Source organism: Sander vitreus, chromosome 9 (assembly GCF_031162955.1).
Source record: "Sander vitreus isolate 19-12246 chromosome 9, sanVit1, whole genome shotgun sequence".
NCBI lineage: Eukaryota > Metazoa > Chordata > Actinopteri > Perciformes > Percidae > Sander > Sander vitreus.
This window is the reverse complement of record NC_135863.1, coordinates 11230369-11248662: the sequence shown is the minus strand read 5'-3', so window position 1 is coordinate 11248662 and position 18294 is coordinate 11230369. Positions and strand designations below refer to the sequence as shown.

The following is an 18294-nucleotide window of genomic DNA, read 5'->3' as shown; positions in this document are numbered from 1 at the left end:
GAGAGGGAAGACAGCCAAACGAGTTAACAGATGACTGCTTGAGCTTAAGACCGAGAGGGAAAGATGGGGGGAGTTAGAAAGACGAAGAGACAATGAGAGACTTCATTGTTGCCAAGCAAGTTGCTGGCGTAGGCGAGCTATATAAAACTACTGTATATATATATAAAACAAATTACTCAAAAATATATTGCTGGAAATAACTGCCCAATTTCTCACTGAAGATGCAGTGCAATGTTTTTAAGACTCTACATATGAGTACTTTACTTGAAGCTAACCTATGTAACTTTTGCTATTCAGCTGTCAGACACGTTACAATTGCAGCATACTGTAATGGTAAATGCTAAAATGTGGAATAACAGATGCAAACGCTAGCATAAGCTACTGCTTGCAAAACTCCTGAGGGCATTGAACTAACCAAGGAGCTTTTCCTTTGTAAGAAGAAGTAGTTATTTCTTCTTTCAAAAGTTACATGGTCTCACTTTAAGGGCTGAGTTGTACTCAAAGTTGTATTTAAAAACTTCACTTTAAGGGACTTTAAATGACAATGTGTGTGTCTGGGTTCTCCAGGCATTTTAAATTAAATGAAAAAGAGAAAGTAACTAACCCCAGTCAATATACTGACAATTTTACAGACCAATACACTATCTAAATGTGTCTGTAGTAATTGTTCTAATTGCACTCGTGAGAACTAAAACCGTGGGCAAAAAAACTACTTTAACTGCCGTTGGGACTGAATTGAAGCAGCAATGGTTAACAGACAATCTCTGTAACCACTGTGCTACTGCACCGCCCCAAGAGAATGAAAACGTCTGTATAAAAAGACAAAGAGAAAAAGGTGGACTGGCAGAAAGCGCCTGTCTCATTGGCCCGAGCTGTTCCCTTTCATATTCCTCTGACTGTGTATGGTGCTGCGCTGTTGATTTGTCGACTTGGATTAGCAGTGCAGAGTGAGTGGACCACTCTTCTTTATCACACGGAGACAAGTTTAGTAGGGATGTTCCCTTGAGCACTGGGCTGGGTAAAGGGAAGACTGCTGGAGCTTGGACCACTGGTTCTTAAATTACAAGTGGCCACATGGGTAAAGTAGGAAGGTCGAAAATGAGAAAAAGGGAGAAGGGAGGGAGATGTAGTTCTGCAAAATGGCACCTAATAAATCTAACATGCAGCCAAGTAGAGAGAAAGCAGGGAAAGGGGCACACCACACACCCACATACATGTGAACACTCACACCCAAGAAAAGACTACATTGTAGTTGGGCTCCCGTCCACAACCAACCCATGCCCTGTCAATTTCATGCTCAGCAGCCCACAGGCAAAGAGGCAGCTTGCGTCAATGGAAGGATGCGAGGGTACAGTTAGTGTCGGTAACAGATGGTGTGCAGCAGAGAACAAGACATTGCTTTTATATTTCTATATGATCTATTACTTTATTCCTTCAGAGAACCAAACAGCCAAAGCAGGAAGGCTGCAAAGTCGCTGCAGAATGACACGTCGGATCAAACCTCTTCAAGTAGAATGCAATTTGCCCCCAAGGTGCTTGTGTGATGATGATGATGATGATGATGATGATGATGATGATATTGGTGGAAGTTTCCATACGTTTTCACTCCAAGATTTTAAGACCCAAAAATTTACAATTTCACATCATTACTGTGGCTTTCTGTTAACTGTCCTAATATTACTACGTGGAATTTAGCACTGTTATCTCTTTTACAGTAACACTGACTTCATCTCATTGTTACAGGACTGAATATCCAGTATGCCTGACTTATCTTACCTGGGTTGCCATTTTGCCGTAGTCCACCCAGCGCAGGGTGGCAAAGTTTGTGGACTCTGCGCAGTTGAAGCCATGGTTGAAGCCAGCATGGTAGCCATAAGGAAAGGTGACCATAAACTCCCCTTCATTCTGAGTTATCTGATCAAAGAGAGAGAGAAAAAAACAGAAAAGATTTACAAAACATTTCATTTTGTAGAGGCAAAGATTATATGGAAACATTTTACACATAATTCCCATTGAGGTTTTAGGTGTTCAACTCCTCAGAAACAACTTTTCTCTAAACTTTTCTGACTTGCGAGCAAAATTAATTCAGCCAAACATGATGCTGCTCCAAGGGTTGAGTGTCTTCCCATGAGCACAGTGTTATTCTGAGAATGTTTAAAAATGTGAGGACAAGTTCAGAACATTCTTTTTTTTTTTTTAAATGTGTAGCCCCACAACTTAAGCCCTATGTGTCTGGCTGTAGATCGCAACGTCTTTGTGAAGCCTGGATCCAGGCAATCAAGAGACATCAAGCCAGACAAGGTGACAGGCATGAGGGGAGAAACGGGGGTAGAGGCCGAGAGCGGGAGACAAACTTCCTCATCTAAAGGCAGGGGTTCAGATATCAAACATCCCTTTTTGCTATTGCAAGAATGCAAGAAGATGGTTTTATTTTTTCACATGAAATCGAGAGAGGTACTGTAGGTTTGTAACGAGTAACATGTTCGCTGTGATAATGACGTCCTGAGGGGAGAATGAAGATATAAATGGGGTGGGGGTTGAGGGGGAGGACCCCCTGCTAACAGTTAACCTTGTATGGCTGCTCTGTGCCAGTTTTTTCCTTCAATCTTTCATTAATCTTTTGCACTGTGGAGATGTATATTGCCTACTGAATAGAACAAAAACAGAAAGAATGTCAATCAATTCCCTATGAGAGACAACCAAACTGTATCATACTGTATCATTAGTGCAGCCTGTAGGAATTGTGATGTTTGCGTCAAAGCCTTGCGTTGTCATTAGTCATTCAAAATAAGCCCATGTCTTCTTATGCAAGAACCACAAATGTTATCAGAGACCAAGCAGTAAGGAATACTAGGGCTGTGCAAAAAAATTGATTCATATTCGAATCGCGATTCAAGCTCTACCGATTCTAAAATCGATTAATAGAATTCCAAAAGTGTTACTGTAGGTCTACTGCAATCACATGGGAGAGTAACTACATTTACATAGTGTGAATCGTTTTTTTTTAAATCAAGAATCGGTAATGAATCGAAAATTGATTTTGAATCGAACGCCTAAAAATCGATATCGAATCGAGACATTTTATGAATCGTGCACCCCTAAGGAATACATAACTTAAACTCCTCTATTAAACATTATATATTCCAAGGTCATTTATTATTTTAATATGAACGTCTTAGCCACGTCGCTATGCAACTGAGGATATGTGTTAAAAGATGTTAATGTAAAAGGTGGCTCTACCTTCATGCAGGCATCATGACTGTCATTCAATACTGGCTGGAGTAAAGAAATAGAAGCTTCTAACGATAACAGAGAGATTATCCCCTATACTTAGACCTAAATTAATGTTATTTTCTCATGGTGACCAATAAAACGCCCTTCTATGTCATGCAATATGGACCGGCACTCACCCTGTCAAAAGGAATGCCATATTTCTTCAGGATGGAAGGAGATATCAGCGTCATCTTGTGGCGAAGGAAGGCGTCACAGCCTTGGGAGCTGCCGGGGAAGAAGCCTGCAGGGGGTGACAGCGAACAGATATTTCACTGACAATCCAGATAGACCCAAATTATTTGATAAAAAAAGAAGTTAACATTATATAAAAGCCAAAGACTGTACAATACCAAACATTATGTAGCCATATGTGCAGTATGCCCGTCTTTCTTTCCATCATATTCTATACATGTCAACATAGAAAATATGTAAATCTGCATAAAGATACAGAACCCAGATGACTGTGTGTCACTGTAAGGCAAATATTCACAGGACATGTTTACATGTATTGTGTTTTATTACATTTAAAACCTTAGTTTACATGATGTATGAACAGTAATCAGAATTGTACACTATTTTTATTTTACAGTAAATGTGGTTATTTTCATATATGTATTGGACTATTTTTAAATGTATTTTAATTTGTATCATTCATAATTTTTCTAATGTAAAATATTAGAAAACAGTTAAGTGATAGGATGCTGCTTTAAGAGAGTTTTTTTTTTTTTAAATATGTAAAGAATGCCAGATAAGCACTTCTAATTAAACATATTTCTGCAGCAGAAATGTAGCTGTGTTTACTATATTATTCTTAATCCCACAACCTGAAAAAGGAAATCCGGTTTCCCGATGACATGGGCGTGAATTAATTTATTACCCAAAGTGTAGAATAATCACATTACCGCAGTGCATGGCAATGGATTGTTTGTTTGCCTCCAGGTCGGATTTCAGGGGATCTTTGCTGGATTGCATCATGGCACAAAGAAAGACTACAGCACAAAACTGGGACTGGGTGCTGTCATTTCTTTAAACGTCTTTATCCCATATAGCATGACCAAAGACAAAACATTTGCCTGAAGAAGATCTACTTTGCAATGGCAGACAATTGTGTGTATAGATATTGTGCTAGTAATTTCAAGAAGCAGCAGCCCTAACAAGATTGGAAGACAAAGGTTACCTATTGCCTTAACCATGGTCTCATCTGTTAACTGTGTTAAAGATAATCCCAAACAATATAATGAGGTTTTTAACGGCTGTGCATTAGCTATTGATGGCTATGCACCCAAGGACACTCTTGAATAAACATCTGCATCTTTACAAAACCATTCAAATTCTTTATTGTGCAAATGTGTGATTGCAACTACTACTATGTAAGCAAAAGCACACTTGTATAGCTGCTGAAACTTAGCAATGTTACCTTCTCTGTTACACAACAACCACCCCACCTCCTTAAGAACACAGACTGCTTTGAAATCATAATATACCCCTCTGACATTTTGAGTTTTCAAAGCGCCAATTCCCTATCTAAAACAAAGGCTCACTTTTGCTCTTGGAGAAGAGAGGCACGGTCTTAGCATAATCAAAAGAAAGAATTTCTCCTCCATCGCTAACTCTCCCGCTCTTTACTGTCTGTGCCCGCCAGTGCCTCAAAGGGGGGTCCGTCCAAGCCTCCACCCAGTTAAACTTTAATGTGACTGACAGTATAATCGGCACCCATTTCATCCTTTTTCACTGCATTGTTTCAGCCTCGGTTCCACCCTACAAAGCAAGAGAGGGAGAGCGGGTCTCTATTCTCTCATTGGCTGCCTGCTTGTTGGAGCTGATAAAAGGTGAATAATGTGCCGACAGAGCCGGGTATTAATTCCCATTAAAATGCAGTTGGCTCTCAGAGCTCTCCGCTGGGTAATATTAAGTTAAAGGCTTCATTCTGTCCTTTTGAGTTTGAAAATTAACTTCCTGCCTCCAACCCTGCACCCTCCCATCCCACCACCCAAAAAGTATGAAGGCATGAGATGAGGAGCGATAAGAGCAAAGGCTGTCGCTGTGTCAAATGTTTGAAGTTTTCAAGTAACAAGACCATTGTCCCAGACCCATTAGGCATTCCTACTACGCTCATAACTGTCTTTTTAGGACCTCGTAAACAGTTGGCTACCTGTGCTGACGACGGCTTTGATAGGTCAGTAGGTGCTTGTTAAATAATGTTGGCATTGCTTTCCTCCTACTGCCAGCTGCTTAGAAGAGAGAGGAAGGCTGCGATCTGACTGTGAGCGCTATGCCCATATGAAGAGTGATAAGAAATGTCTACAGTGTGTATTTTAAGGTTGGGGTCTGATATCTATGAACCCAGTATTGAATTCGCTATTAAGTCGTAGTTACATATGCATATAATCTAAATCTTTGATCATCAGCATCAGATTAGCAGCAGATTACCAGCATGCATACACTACACTATAAATCATGCGTTTAATTTTACCAGGACAGTTTTTTTCCCTTTGAAGAGATTGCCTGTCTGTCACAACTCACATTTTGTGCATTACATATTCTAGCCACTCCAGCACAAAATAACATATTAAGTGACAGCGACTATGCATTTGTGATTATTGATTTGTTCTCAGCTCTTCACAACAACAAGGACAAACGGTGTGTCTATTTTATGTAGTTTGGATTGGAGCAACTCACAGACACTCAGCCATCATCCCCACATCGTTTACCTCACTCTGAGCAACAATAACAAGCTAATCCTCATTGATCAAAACAGGGGATAGGAAGAGGAGGGGAACATGAGTGGTGGGAATAAAAAGGGAGAGGCGCAAGGAGAAATCTTATGTCAAAGAGAGAGGAGTAGGTGGAAACACTAAAAGGCAGAGTTGTTAAAGACTATTTCACTTCAGGCACTATTTATCTGAGTCACAGAATTTGAGACCCTCATGTCAGAACCAACTAATATTCAGCAAAACATGTAAGGGTTTAAGTTAATTAGATATACATTCTGACACACTCAATAAAACTTGTTCTAATGTGTTGTGACAGACAATATAGCAAGCAGCAACAGCCGATGCCTGCTCCTCTGCACCATGAATCAACCCTCAAGGCATATTGCACAGTCCCGACTGATTGGACTTTATTGTATAGGCAACATACACAATTGATGCTGCTGGCGTCAGTTTAACCAGCCTCTCCTCCAAATTTAGCATCTACAGCCCTCCTGATCTTTTTAGTACTAGTGAGTGCACTCACTAAGTGCTTGAAGCTGCTCCATTTTCGCACAGCCAGGTGACAAATAAATCAATGCTGTTGTATGTGGTAAGAAAGTGGGACATCACAAGTTTCTCAACCGCTGAATACATGCAAAAGATTATTCAATGTGTGGCCTACAGCGTGTACATCAACACTGTGTCAGCCAGACAAGAAACTGCCAAAAGCTTGTTTATTGTGAGTGTTAAAGGGTGCCTAACAGTTTTGTGCATGTTGTGCTTGCAAGGCAGGGTGTAGTAGCTGAGAAGAGCTACTTTACTTAGACCCAGTAAGTGTGCTTTGGATGTGTACTAGTGTGTATTCTGTGCATGTGTTAAGTGTGTAGCATGTGTATGATTTCATGGTGTGTGTTGAACAGTCTGAAGCGCCTGCTCCTTTACTTACAAAGTGGGGTGAGAAGGGTAAAATAGACTAAAACAAATGTATTAATTAATTGAAAGCATCATTAGGGCCTCACCTTGTGCCAGCCTCTCCAGTCTCTTGCCGTGCTCAGGTGGGACGGCATACCTGCAGACAGCGGGAGGGGAAAGGTTTAGTGAAAGTTTGTCCTATTATTAAAAAGGTAGTCTTTTTACCAGAAGGACACATTTTGGCATCTGCAGCAACATCAATAGCCAGTTAATAAATCTTCCACTTGCTCCAATATTCTTGTCTAGTAAAGACAAGACTATTTTCTTTAACAACCTCTAATGAATAAAGTAGAAGCAACCCTAAGCAATACTTCCCATAATATGGGTCTTCCCATAAATGTGTGTTCAAACTCAAGGTGCGTTTTAACTTGAGCAAAGAATTTGTGCATTATGACCTCAACATAATCATAAACATACAGAGATGAGAGGAAAAGATGAGCGACAGTCGAGGGAAATACAACAGGAAAAAAGCAATTTCTTTTTTCAAGGTTTTGAGATCAGCCACACAAACACAGCTCAGTCCAAAGACACATGGCCATGTGTACGTTGCTAGCTAGCTACAGCTAATGTCTGTTCAGTAAGTTGGTACATTGACTTGACAGTCTGGGGCAAAAAAACATGGACGGCAAAATCACTCCAGCAATCAAACTTGCGTAGATAGCAGAAACTGTTTTTTTTTTTTCTTTAAGAAACATACCTTAAGAATTAAAGCTGACACAATACTATCAATCACTGAATGCTGCCCTTAATAATGGTGTTGTCTAGATACTTTAAAAAAAGTTATAACTTGAAGGGGAAAAGAGGAGTAGAAAGGGATAGAGGTGCAAAAGATTAAATGGCCGGTGAAGGGCAGGACCAGGAGAAATTACTGTTTTGGGAGTGCTGGGTTATTTCATTGCCCTCCGTACTCACCATTTTATGAAATTACTCATGACATACACCTCACTCTCCTCCCTCACCTTCCTTTTAACCATACATCATGATAACCAATCGCTCATATCATCGTTATCGTGGATGGAGGTTTTAAGAACCATGTTGTCGTCCATTACGGAGTTGTTTTAAAACTGTGCAAATTAGCAATTAAGACACCCTCTTTGTGTTTTATTATATTTTAGTGTTTTTCTACTTCGACTTTGCTTCCATGTTATTACTGTACAAATGCAGTAATCCTGTGGCACTAGTTCTGAGTTTCTCCATAGGTAGAGCGTGTACTAACATTACCGGTTTAAACAATTGACACCCCTACTGTTAATACATGAGGTAGGCACTGTAAGGTATGTACGATTACATCAAATGTCAGATGCTACATTTAGAAAGCAAGTTTGTTTGTAAAACAGAGTGGGTGGGAGGGAGCCAGCAGAGCTCAGATCTGATCTGTTCATTTTTGAAGTTATTACAAAGCTCTTTATTACTGCAGTTATTTCCTCTAGGTTACTAGAATGGGAAGCCTGCAGTTCTCCCTCCTTACTCAAGCCTCAACAACCAGATGGATGTTTAAAACAAAGTGAGAAAGAGGAGAACATGAAAAAGGAAGGGCAAAGATGGAGGGATGATGAGAAGCAACAACACTTAAGGGGGGGACAAGAAAAGAATGAGCAAGAGCATAAGACGGAGAAAAAGGGGGGGAGAGAGAATTCAGTCAGAGGTGCCAAGACATGGTGCCACACTGCCATCTGTAGACGAAAGCTTAGAGCTTCAGAGAGGCGCAACCTCCTCCAATGTTTATCATTCAAGACTGGTATTATATCCCACATCAGAGGATCGTCACCAAAGTCCTTCATGCCATTTGGGAGCGAGGAATCAAGCAAGTGACATTTGACAAGGAACAAATGTATTGTACTGTATGATATTCAGGTTATTATCTCAGAGTTATAACTGGCCAATTTAACTACCTTCTGTTACTTTGTCCTGGTTTTAAGACCATGTAAGACCATAATCATTCTCTACTCTTTAAAAAGGGTGATGAAATTCATGATGATAACAACAGCAATGAACCAGGTTATCAGATTGTTGTAATTTCAGTTGTAATTTGTCCTGTGACTATAAGACAAGTAATATCTTCTGACCATGTTGTGTTTCACTTTACCCGGAAACTATCAGCTTAAACCAAGGCTGAACCACAGTTCACAAAGAAGTTATGAAACAGGCATTCTTGCGAGTGCCAATTTGAGCAGATATTGCACTCTTTGTCTCCACATGGATCAATGTCTTATTTACTTTTTGATACAATACCTGTACCTTTGCAACTCATAAATGGTCTGCAACTACACCACACAAACTGTCCTGCAGCCTTGTTTTTCTACTGTCACCTAATACTTGGAACCTTTCTGCTGTTGCGTTACATAAAAGAATGTCACAAAGCATTTTTTCATCATATACTTAGCGTTGTGTAGCACTTCTTTGCATTAGTAGTGTGTACCACTATATTCCATCTATGAGGCTCAAAATATTTTCCAACTTACTGAATAGACTAAATCCCCACAGCACTCAATGTGATGTTAGGTGTGACATTATGCGGGACTCAGCCATACCAGGGTGATAAAACAAGGTGGGTGTTAAGTCATGTGTAGTGTTTGTGCTTAACTAAGCTAAACATCAGGGATATACATCTGTTTTGAAGATGAAATTAATATTGATCTTCTCATCTTACTCTCGGTAAGTAAATAAGTCAATTTCCTGAAATGTCAGTGTATTACTGAAACGTTGTTTTTGTCCTTGGGGAGCATCACATTCCAAAGTTTTATGTGTAAATGTGCATCTATTTTAGAGCAGTGAACATCTCTCAGACAATCCCTTCCATCTCAGCATCAAACTTAACAAATCAGCCGATCAGCGTGTCTCCTTCTGTTCCCTTCCTCCTACGGCCACGGTTGCCATGGCAGCAACACGTCTGTCACTCTGGCAGCAGAGAAATAAACACACAAATAAAACAACACACAGCAAATGAAGGCTTGCACTTTTCACCCATCTGAGGTAGAGTATAATGTATCTATTGCGGGACAGCGCTGCTGGCAGGTGAAATTAAGCTGTCATGACAGCATGTCTTAGTTTCACACCTCAACAGACTTGCTACATATATGTGCAATCTTCTAATTTAGTTTCCATTTCATGGCCATGTGCATTAAGAGGAACACTCCTGCTGCACTAAAACGGTGACAAGCAAGGTTCTCTTGTTAGCATCTGTTAGGACAACTGCGTGCAATTCCAGTCTGTCACAATTGTCACGGTCACAAATACCTAAAGTGCAAAGTACTGCACGTCTACCAGATCACACATTTAAGATGGTTTGTTTTAATGCCTTGCAGGCCAGACAGCACACTGCGATCCTCTGCTGTGGCAGAAGCTGGGGAATAAAAAAAGAACTAGCAGTACATCATTTATTCAATCAAACTGTGACTAAATAATACCTACATTAGTCTGCATGCATCCAACGTCAGAAAATTGGGAAGGACAGGAAAACCTTACGTTGTTCCAACTTGGGACTGTTCACACGGTATATATGGATACTTCAGCAGTCACACCATAAATAGCCTTAATTAGCGCCGTTAAACTTATGGTGCATTCAATTGCGCCACTAAAAAAAACCCTGAGAAACTCAAACTGGTGTTGCAAAGTACCCTTCTGCTATCAATTTAAATCAAAAATGGAATCGAATTGTGACCTTAAAATCAAAAGTCCAATTGAATCATGGATTTGGCGAATCGTGACACCCCTAATTGAAATGTATTAAAAGCAAAAACTATTGAACCTGTAAAGGTGCCTTCAATTAATGCAGACACTAAATCAAAAGGTCAGAACATCCCACCAAACATCCAAACTGCAGTTACGACCTAACTAATGCTATATACAGATCTTCAGCTCTCGGTCCCTCTTCTCTGGGACAAAAAAAAAAAAACTAAACAAGAATGGTTCAAAACCTTTGGACTACAGAGGAGGTTGAGGACTGATTGCATTCATAATAAACTCCTGCCTTCCTGAGAAGTTGCAGCTGGATGGTACACATCAAATATCCCTTTCAGTTCTCTTTCGTCAGCCTTTACCTACCTTCCCCTCACATGCTCCGAGGCTAATCTTTTATCTGACAGCAGATCTGCCGGGTGTGTGTTTGGGTAGAGGGGAGACTGAGAGGGTTTCAGCAATGAAAATGAAGGGAAAAAGAATGATGGAGGGATAAAGACAGGGAGAAAGCGACAGAGTGCTAAGGCTGAGATCTTTTACATGCCCGGCAGTGTGTGTACAGTATGTGTGTAGCAGTAGTACTTTTTATGGTGGGGTCTGACTTTGATGAGAGCGGAGTTGTAGATGGAATGGACTTAATTTCACAACCGGCTGCACTATGAGAGGCGAGGGAGAGAGGGGGAGAGAGAGAGAGAGAGAGAGAGCAGCCTGTAATTACCCCACTACACACAAGTGTAATGATTCAATTGTGGAAAAATGAGGGTGGGAAGGCTTGGCGAGCACGGACAGAAAGAAAGTGACGGAGAGGGAACAAAACCAAGTGAGAGAATTAAAAGAGAAAAAAAGAAATCACAGAAATGAATGGTGTGCATCCATCAATCTAAAAGTAAATTTGTGGTGATGGTATGGGCTAAATAAGTGAAGGAATAAAGAGGAAGAAACCAAGTTCAGAAGCAAGAAAGGTAATCTGCCTTATGTTGTGTTGGCAAATTGCAGGCTCAGCATGGGCAGATATTAGCTTTAAAAAGCCATATAGGCAGTGTGACTTGCAGAAATAATCTATCCCATTAATAACGAACGAATAACGAACGAATATGCACATTTGCTTGTAAATTTCAACTACTTGATTTGATTAGTTTTTCTCTTGCATTTGAAGTAAGTTTCTCACAAAAACAATTATCAGTGCATCTTAAAAAGGAAGCACACAGTGGTGGCCTTTACTTACACATAAAAACACCTGCATCTATTATTTTCTGTGTAAGACACTGAGTCTTTAAGCACGTTATCGCAGTTGATGCTCACCAAGATGCCACTGTCCTATTTCCTCAATTCAATTCATGTCAATTTTAGGTATAAATCCCAAAATCACAAATTGGCCTCAAAGACTGTTCTGCAAAGATGAAAGTCCTCTGAAGAATTCCTGTCATTTTATTCATTCAGCTTTTCATCAAGAAACCTCCTAAAAACAAAAATGTAAAATCTGCATTAGAAAACAAACTTAAATGTACTTCTGCACATCCAGTCTAAAAAAAAAAAAAGAGTGCGGGCATAAACCAGTACTGTGCGCTATAAACCTGTTAACACTAGATTGAAATTCCCAACTTGATGAATGTAATTTATTTGTACATATACACACTGACAGTAAGTCATAATAATACCTACCCACTCTCAGTGAGTGGTGTGAAAATGAGACAGATGATGATCTTAATGAGATCAGAGAGTGTGTGCGCACACGCACACACACACACACACACACACAGAGATGTCAAAGTGAGTGGATTGCGACTGTTGGACAGGCGCCCTGAGCGGTTGGGGGGGCAGTGCCCAGGAGGTGAACTGGCATCTCTCAGCTACCAGTCCACACGCCGTACTTCAGTCTGTACGGAACCAGCAACCCTAAGGTTCCCAACCCAACTCCCTACGGACTGAAGTACTGCCAGAAAGGTGGAGGGGAAGCATATTGTGACAAAACACAGACACAACTGTATTTCTGAATGCTCCAAGGTTGGGTTGGCTCCGCTCACCAGTGCAGTGCCATAGATGGAAAACAACATGGAAGTAAAGAAGGGAAAAAACAAACACACAAAAATCAAGGGGCAGAAAAGTATTTTTTTTTCACAGGTACCAAGGCACAGAAACAGAAGGGAATAGTGATGCACAGAATAGAAAGTGAGTGAGCAAAATAGCTCAAATTCTTTTTGTACCTATACAACAGCTGCTACAAATGGTTTCAGCAAGCTTTCTGTGCATTCACAATCAACTGTGAAGTTACGTAAAACCTCAAATTCCACAACACCTGTGAAAATCAGGTCACGATTCTTTTGTTCAACATTCCTCAGAGACTTAAATTGCAATTCTTGACGAATCGGAGGACAAATAATAGTACTTTGTTGAGAAAACACTAAGAGGAAAACATTTCCAAACGATTCCTAAACATAACAGCTGGAAACAACACTAAATACTAACACTATTCATTAAGTGTTTGTACTATTATCTAAAAGGTCAAACCCCAATTTGAAAACAAAATACAAATAGAAATACAAAAGTATGAATGAAGTAAAATATCTCAAAAGTTTATTTGCCAAATAAGGAACCCTCAGATATTGAAATAACCAATGACAAGCCTCACTATTGTGAGCACAACACAGTATGCTCAAAGCAGCACAAATAAACAGCATTATAGTCTACGCCAAAGATTTCATAGTATCTAAAGCTTGCTGCTCCTGAAAAATGAGAATCTAAGAACTGCGACCAATGCAGTTGGCATGAAGTTGTGACGTTAAATACCCAATAGAAACTTCCCACTCTGTAGCCTCGGTCAGTCATGAGCACTTTGGACTGGATCACTGGGACAAATAGGTTAAGGACCACTGATGTACACCACAGAGCAGATGAAAGAGCAGGACAGGTGATATAGGAAGAACATGCACTGCAGGAATAGGAGCTTCCACTTGGACTAGCATGTTTTGATGATCACCTTCTGTCTGTGTGTCGATGTCGCTGTTTGTGTATGAGAAACAGGAGGTCTGTTTCTTGATACCAGTACCTCTACAACCAAGATTCAACCAAATTACGTTTTTCAAACAAAAAGATGAAGAAAAAGCTGAACATTTTAAATATATGTGCTCATCATTATCATAGAGCTGCAGCGATTAATTTTCCTGTTGATTGAATTCATCAATTAATCAACAACAGATCAGAGCATAGCCCAAAAGTGGCTTTGGATATGCTGAGGCCTCTACTGAGTTGTCTATACAGAATTCTACTGCTAGCTTTCATTGTTGGCATATAATTTAACTAATATAATAATTTTAAAAAGCGACTGACCAGGACTTTGACTGTCCAAAGTGCAGGTAGTTGATGCTGTAGAGGTCCATGTCCTCAGTGTGCCAGGCAAATGTGGTCTTCCACATGCCGAAGTAGAGGTAGGGAGTGTTGACACCCTCGATGACGATGCCACACTCTTGCTCCACCATGTCCAGAAGCGTGTTCAGATGGCCAATGTTCCACTCTTGAATGTCCTGAACAGAGACAAAATGATTTTTTTTTATGATTAGCTTGAACAGAGTAGTCTGCTACACACCACACTCAAAGTGGTCCTTGAAGTCTATCAATGACCACCTGATGGTGCTGTAGTCAAAGGAAAATGTAGCTACTGGCTCCCTGATCTTTGATCTGATCCTTTTTTGATGTAGGCTAACAAGTCATGAAAAAAGTAGCTTTTTATATTGAAGACATTATATTACAATTACTTATCAATCAATCAATCAATCAATATTAATATGGATTATATGGTGGATTAATTAATTAATCACAGGGTGTATTTTAATTAAGTTAATAATATTTGTAAACCAGCAGTTCTGAAAGAATGTTGATTTAAAAAAGGTCCACTGTCACCAAAAACAGTTGTTGACCTAAACTCAACAAAAAAAGAAACGTCCCTTTTTCAGGACACTGTATTTTAAAGATACTTTTGTAAAAATCAAAATAACTTTAGAGATCTTCATTGTAAAGGGTTTAAACAATGTTCCGCGTAGTCCAGTAACCCCGCTAGTCCAGTAACCCAGAAACGGTGACTTTGCCGTGGGTATGGAGCCCAGCAGGCTGCTGCTTTCTCGTCAGACTGTGTGGAGCTCCTGAAGTCAGACACGTTTTACCAAATTTGCAATTAGCCATAAATTTTCGTAAAACGGCCCATATTTAAACTTTATATAGTGGATTTCTCGCATAAAAAAGTCTCAGAAGTGAATTTAATAACAAAATAGCAGACAAACAATGTATAACGTTGCAGTGTCTGAAATATGAGACCTGCTGTCTCATCTCCAATGTATGTGGTTCGCTCAACCAATCAGCGTGCAGCTCATCTAAATATTCATGATCATACCATATTTGAAAGAAAAGCTGTCGATCCAAATAGAGACATTCCACAGGGATGCATAAGGGCCTAAAGAATGGCACCTGGGACATTTTCAGCCCAACCAATGTTACATACCCTATTAGGAGACCTTAAGGAACAGTGTGAAATACCCTATATAATCATTCTATCACCCCTTTAAAATACAAAAGCAGTTAAAAGTGACAGGACGTTTCTTTTTTTGCTCAGTATATAATGCCAAAAGCGGAGTAAATTCTTTTTTATCCTTAAATCACTGAGTAGTGGTCATGATTAATAACCCTGATCAAAGTATCTAGCGGAATAAGCAGGGTTAGCAAATCAGCCCCAGCACTTACACACTTGTTGGGAACACACACACATCCCTCACCTCATCATAGATGGAGCCACTGACATCAGCACCATAAATGGGTGACACAAATGTCAGGTTCTTCCAGTACTTCCTCTCTAGGTCGTCAAAGTCTTTGTGCCGTGGTGTGCAGTACCTGGAAATGGCACAGGAGTCATATTGTGAGCAGTGTGAGACTGCCCTTCAACTAAACCCTCATATTGACAAGCAACCAGCATTTTGTCAGTTTTCAAATCAGTAGCTTTTAGCTTGTTAGCGACTTTAGGTGTAAAAATAGAAAGAAAGGGCCTTCAGGACCCACATAGGATATTGAAACTATTGTCTTAAGTGTGTGGATAAGTGGTAGAAGTTACTTTTTCATTTTCACAGGCTTCTTGATAAACCAATGGTTGTTAATCGTTAAGCTTATTTTTAATTTATTAAACTGGACTACATGAGAGCACATAAATCCAACAAAACATTGCGTGGAAGTAGTGCTGTCAATCGATTAAAAAATGTAATCTAATTAATTACATACTCTGATTAATTAATCGCATACATAATTTTTGCTGTGAAAGTATTTTAGATATTAAATAATCAGCATTAGTGACATTAAAGTAAAAAAACTACTTTTATTATTATTTTCACTGTTCAAATAATGGTCATAATAATCAACAATATTACCTAATATTCTGAGGAAATACATAAAAAATTGCTTCAGGAATAGGGTTGGGTATCGTTTGGGTTTTTTCCGATACCGGCGCTAAAGCGGTACTTTTAAAATGGTGCCGGCACCTTAACAGTGCCTGAAACGATACTTTTTAATAAAGTAAAACAAAAAGACAAAAAAGAAGGGTACTAAACAACAGTCGGCGACATTAAAGAACGGCTTGTTTATTGCTTAGGCCATATGGTCAAAATTAAATGATTTAATAATAATGCAATAACTATAACAATTACTTATTTCACTAGTAAATTGCTGTTGAACGACAAAAACAACCACCAGATGGGAAAAGGGCATTTAACAATAACTTTGAATGCACCACGAGGCTATAGGTTACCAGTTTCATTGAACGTACCATCTGTGTTTTTCCGACAACGGCAGCTGCAGATTGTTACATCCCGGTGTTGAATCCTCTACAGTGAAATACAGTCAAACTTTACACTGTTTAGCGTTAGCTGTCAGCATTTTAACCGTGTTTAATCCAGCTACTAGCTAGCAGTAGGCTAATGTTAGCTGCTGTCGAGTGTAGTGGTAACTAGCGTCACGTGCAGCGATGTTTCTGTTGCCTGTAACGTCTGTTTTAGATCATCTGAGAGAAGCGCAGACACTTCAATGGCACCAAAATCCGCGTTGCTATTCGGTCCGGTAGATACAGGTCGTTAAGGCACCGGTGCCGTATTAGTACCGGATTTCGGTACCCAACCCTATTCAGGAAGAAGATTTTTAAGTAAAGTAAGTAAATGTTCCAATCAATGATCCAGGCAGCGCATTCTCGTCTCCCTCCTTCATTTTACAGTTGAATGTTGGCTAGAATGGCTCCGGGTCAAAGGTTTTTAACGCATTTTTTCTCAGAATAATTAATCGAAATTAACATGTTATTTTGACAGCCCTAGTTGGAAGATAAAAGTGACGTAGAAGCCTCTCACCATCAGTGTCAATCCATCCAAACACATGGATGACAATTTCTACAAATATAGAGCAACCACATTTATAAATGAGGCTTCTGGACTGGGGACCAACTTACTTCTTGCTGTTGGCCAGCTTGCGGTACTCGCCCACTGTCATTGACTTCTTCTGGATGTTGTACTGGGTAAACAGACCCGACTGTCCGGTCACCACCTGCATGATGGGAGCTGGAATCACCATGCCCTCGATGGTGTCGTAGGACCTCCGTGGCTTCCAGCCTTCAGGAGGAATCACCTGGTGACAGACACACATTGTTAGTATTTATATTTACATTCAGTAAAATGACACTAAAATTGACCTGTAGCCAAATGCAGCTAAATCTTTACACTTAACAGTCTTATTGTACTTTATTTGGTACAATCTGGCGGGACATACAATTCTTATTTAATGTATACAGTTTGAACAATTGATACTCAGATGCGATTAGTCTATTTATTGACTGAACATTCATTTATGACAACTTATAAAATGTCAAACATCTGCTGATAAAAGCTTCTAAAACCAATCCATTTTGTCATATAAAACCAAATGTCAAAATATACTAAATTAAATACAAAATGTATAATAGTTTGGGTTTTTTGGTTGTGGAATTTTAATAGCCCACTTTGTGCCTAGTAAATTTTAAATGTCAATATTGTTTGATAGTTTTAGACATCAATAATCATTTTAAAAATGTATAATATGTAATACTTCCACATTAAAATGTCTAAAAATGACTAGACCTGTGTTATATATTTTGCTGAATTGTGTACTTACATTATCTCAAATGTTGCCAATAATGTTCAAACCCAGAGAAATCTGTAATTTTATTCAAGGTAACAGTCCGTTGCATTTGGTCGCCTGTCAATGGCATCATAAAACCTTTGACCTTTACCCCCTCTAGTTGCTCTAACTTCTGGGGAAACACGGGAAACACCAAATGATAAGTCAGAGTGTAATTGTAAATTATACAATGTCACAGAATTATACACAGTAACAGTAAGACATACCATTTTGCAACACAGTAATCCAGTAGAGATCTAATTTATTGATGTATTTCAATATCGATCCAGTTTACTTAGATGTGCTATGACAACCAAAATGTGCGACAAAGCTAATGCGCATTGGTAACGTTAAAATGTTCAACAGACTTATAAAGCTAGTCTTAGTATGATTGTTTTGCCCGTGAATAACAACGCTGGGCTACCCCACATACTCTAGCTACAGCAGCTGTATGGGAAGTTGACTCATGATAAGTTAGCAAGTTAGCTAGCTAGCGCACCCCCAC

At 39.5% G+C, this 18294-nt stretch overlaps 1 protein-coding gene across 2 annotated transcripts in view; it reads right to left on the bottom strand.

Moving 5' to 3' along the window:
• The window catches only part of kdm4b (lysine (K)-specific demethylase 4B), a 52982-nt gene that overhangs the window by 23576 nt on the left and 11112 nt on the right, over positions 1–18294 (bottom strand). For both annotated transcript variants that reach the window (XM_078258751.1, XM_078258752.1), the window contains exons 3-8: positions 17086–17261; positions 15380–15494; positions 13944–14137; positions 6986–7035; positions 3411–3514; positions 1777–1914 (exon numbers count right to left, since the gene is read on the bottom strand). In XM_078258751.1, the coding sequence (XP_078114877.1) occupies positions 1777–1914; positions 3411–3514; positions 6986–7035; positions 13944–14137; positions 15380–15494; positions 17086–17261 (777 nt within the window). The remainder of the gene's footprint in view (positions 1–1776; positions 1915–3410; positions 3515–6985; positions 7036–13943; positions 14138–15379; positions 15495–17085; positions 17262–18294) is intronic.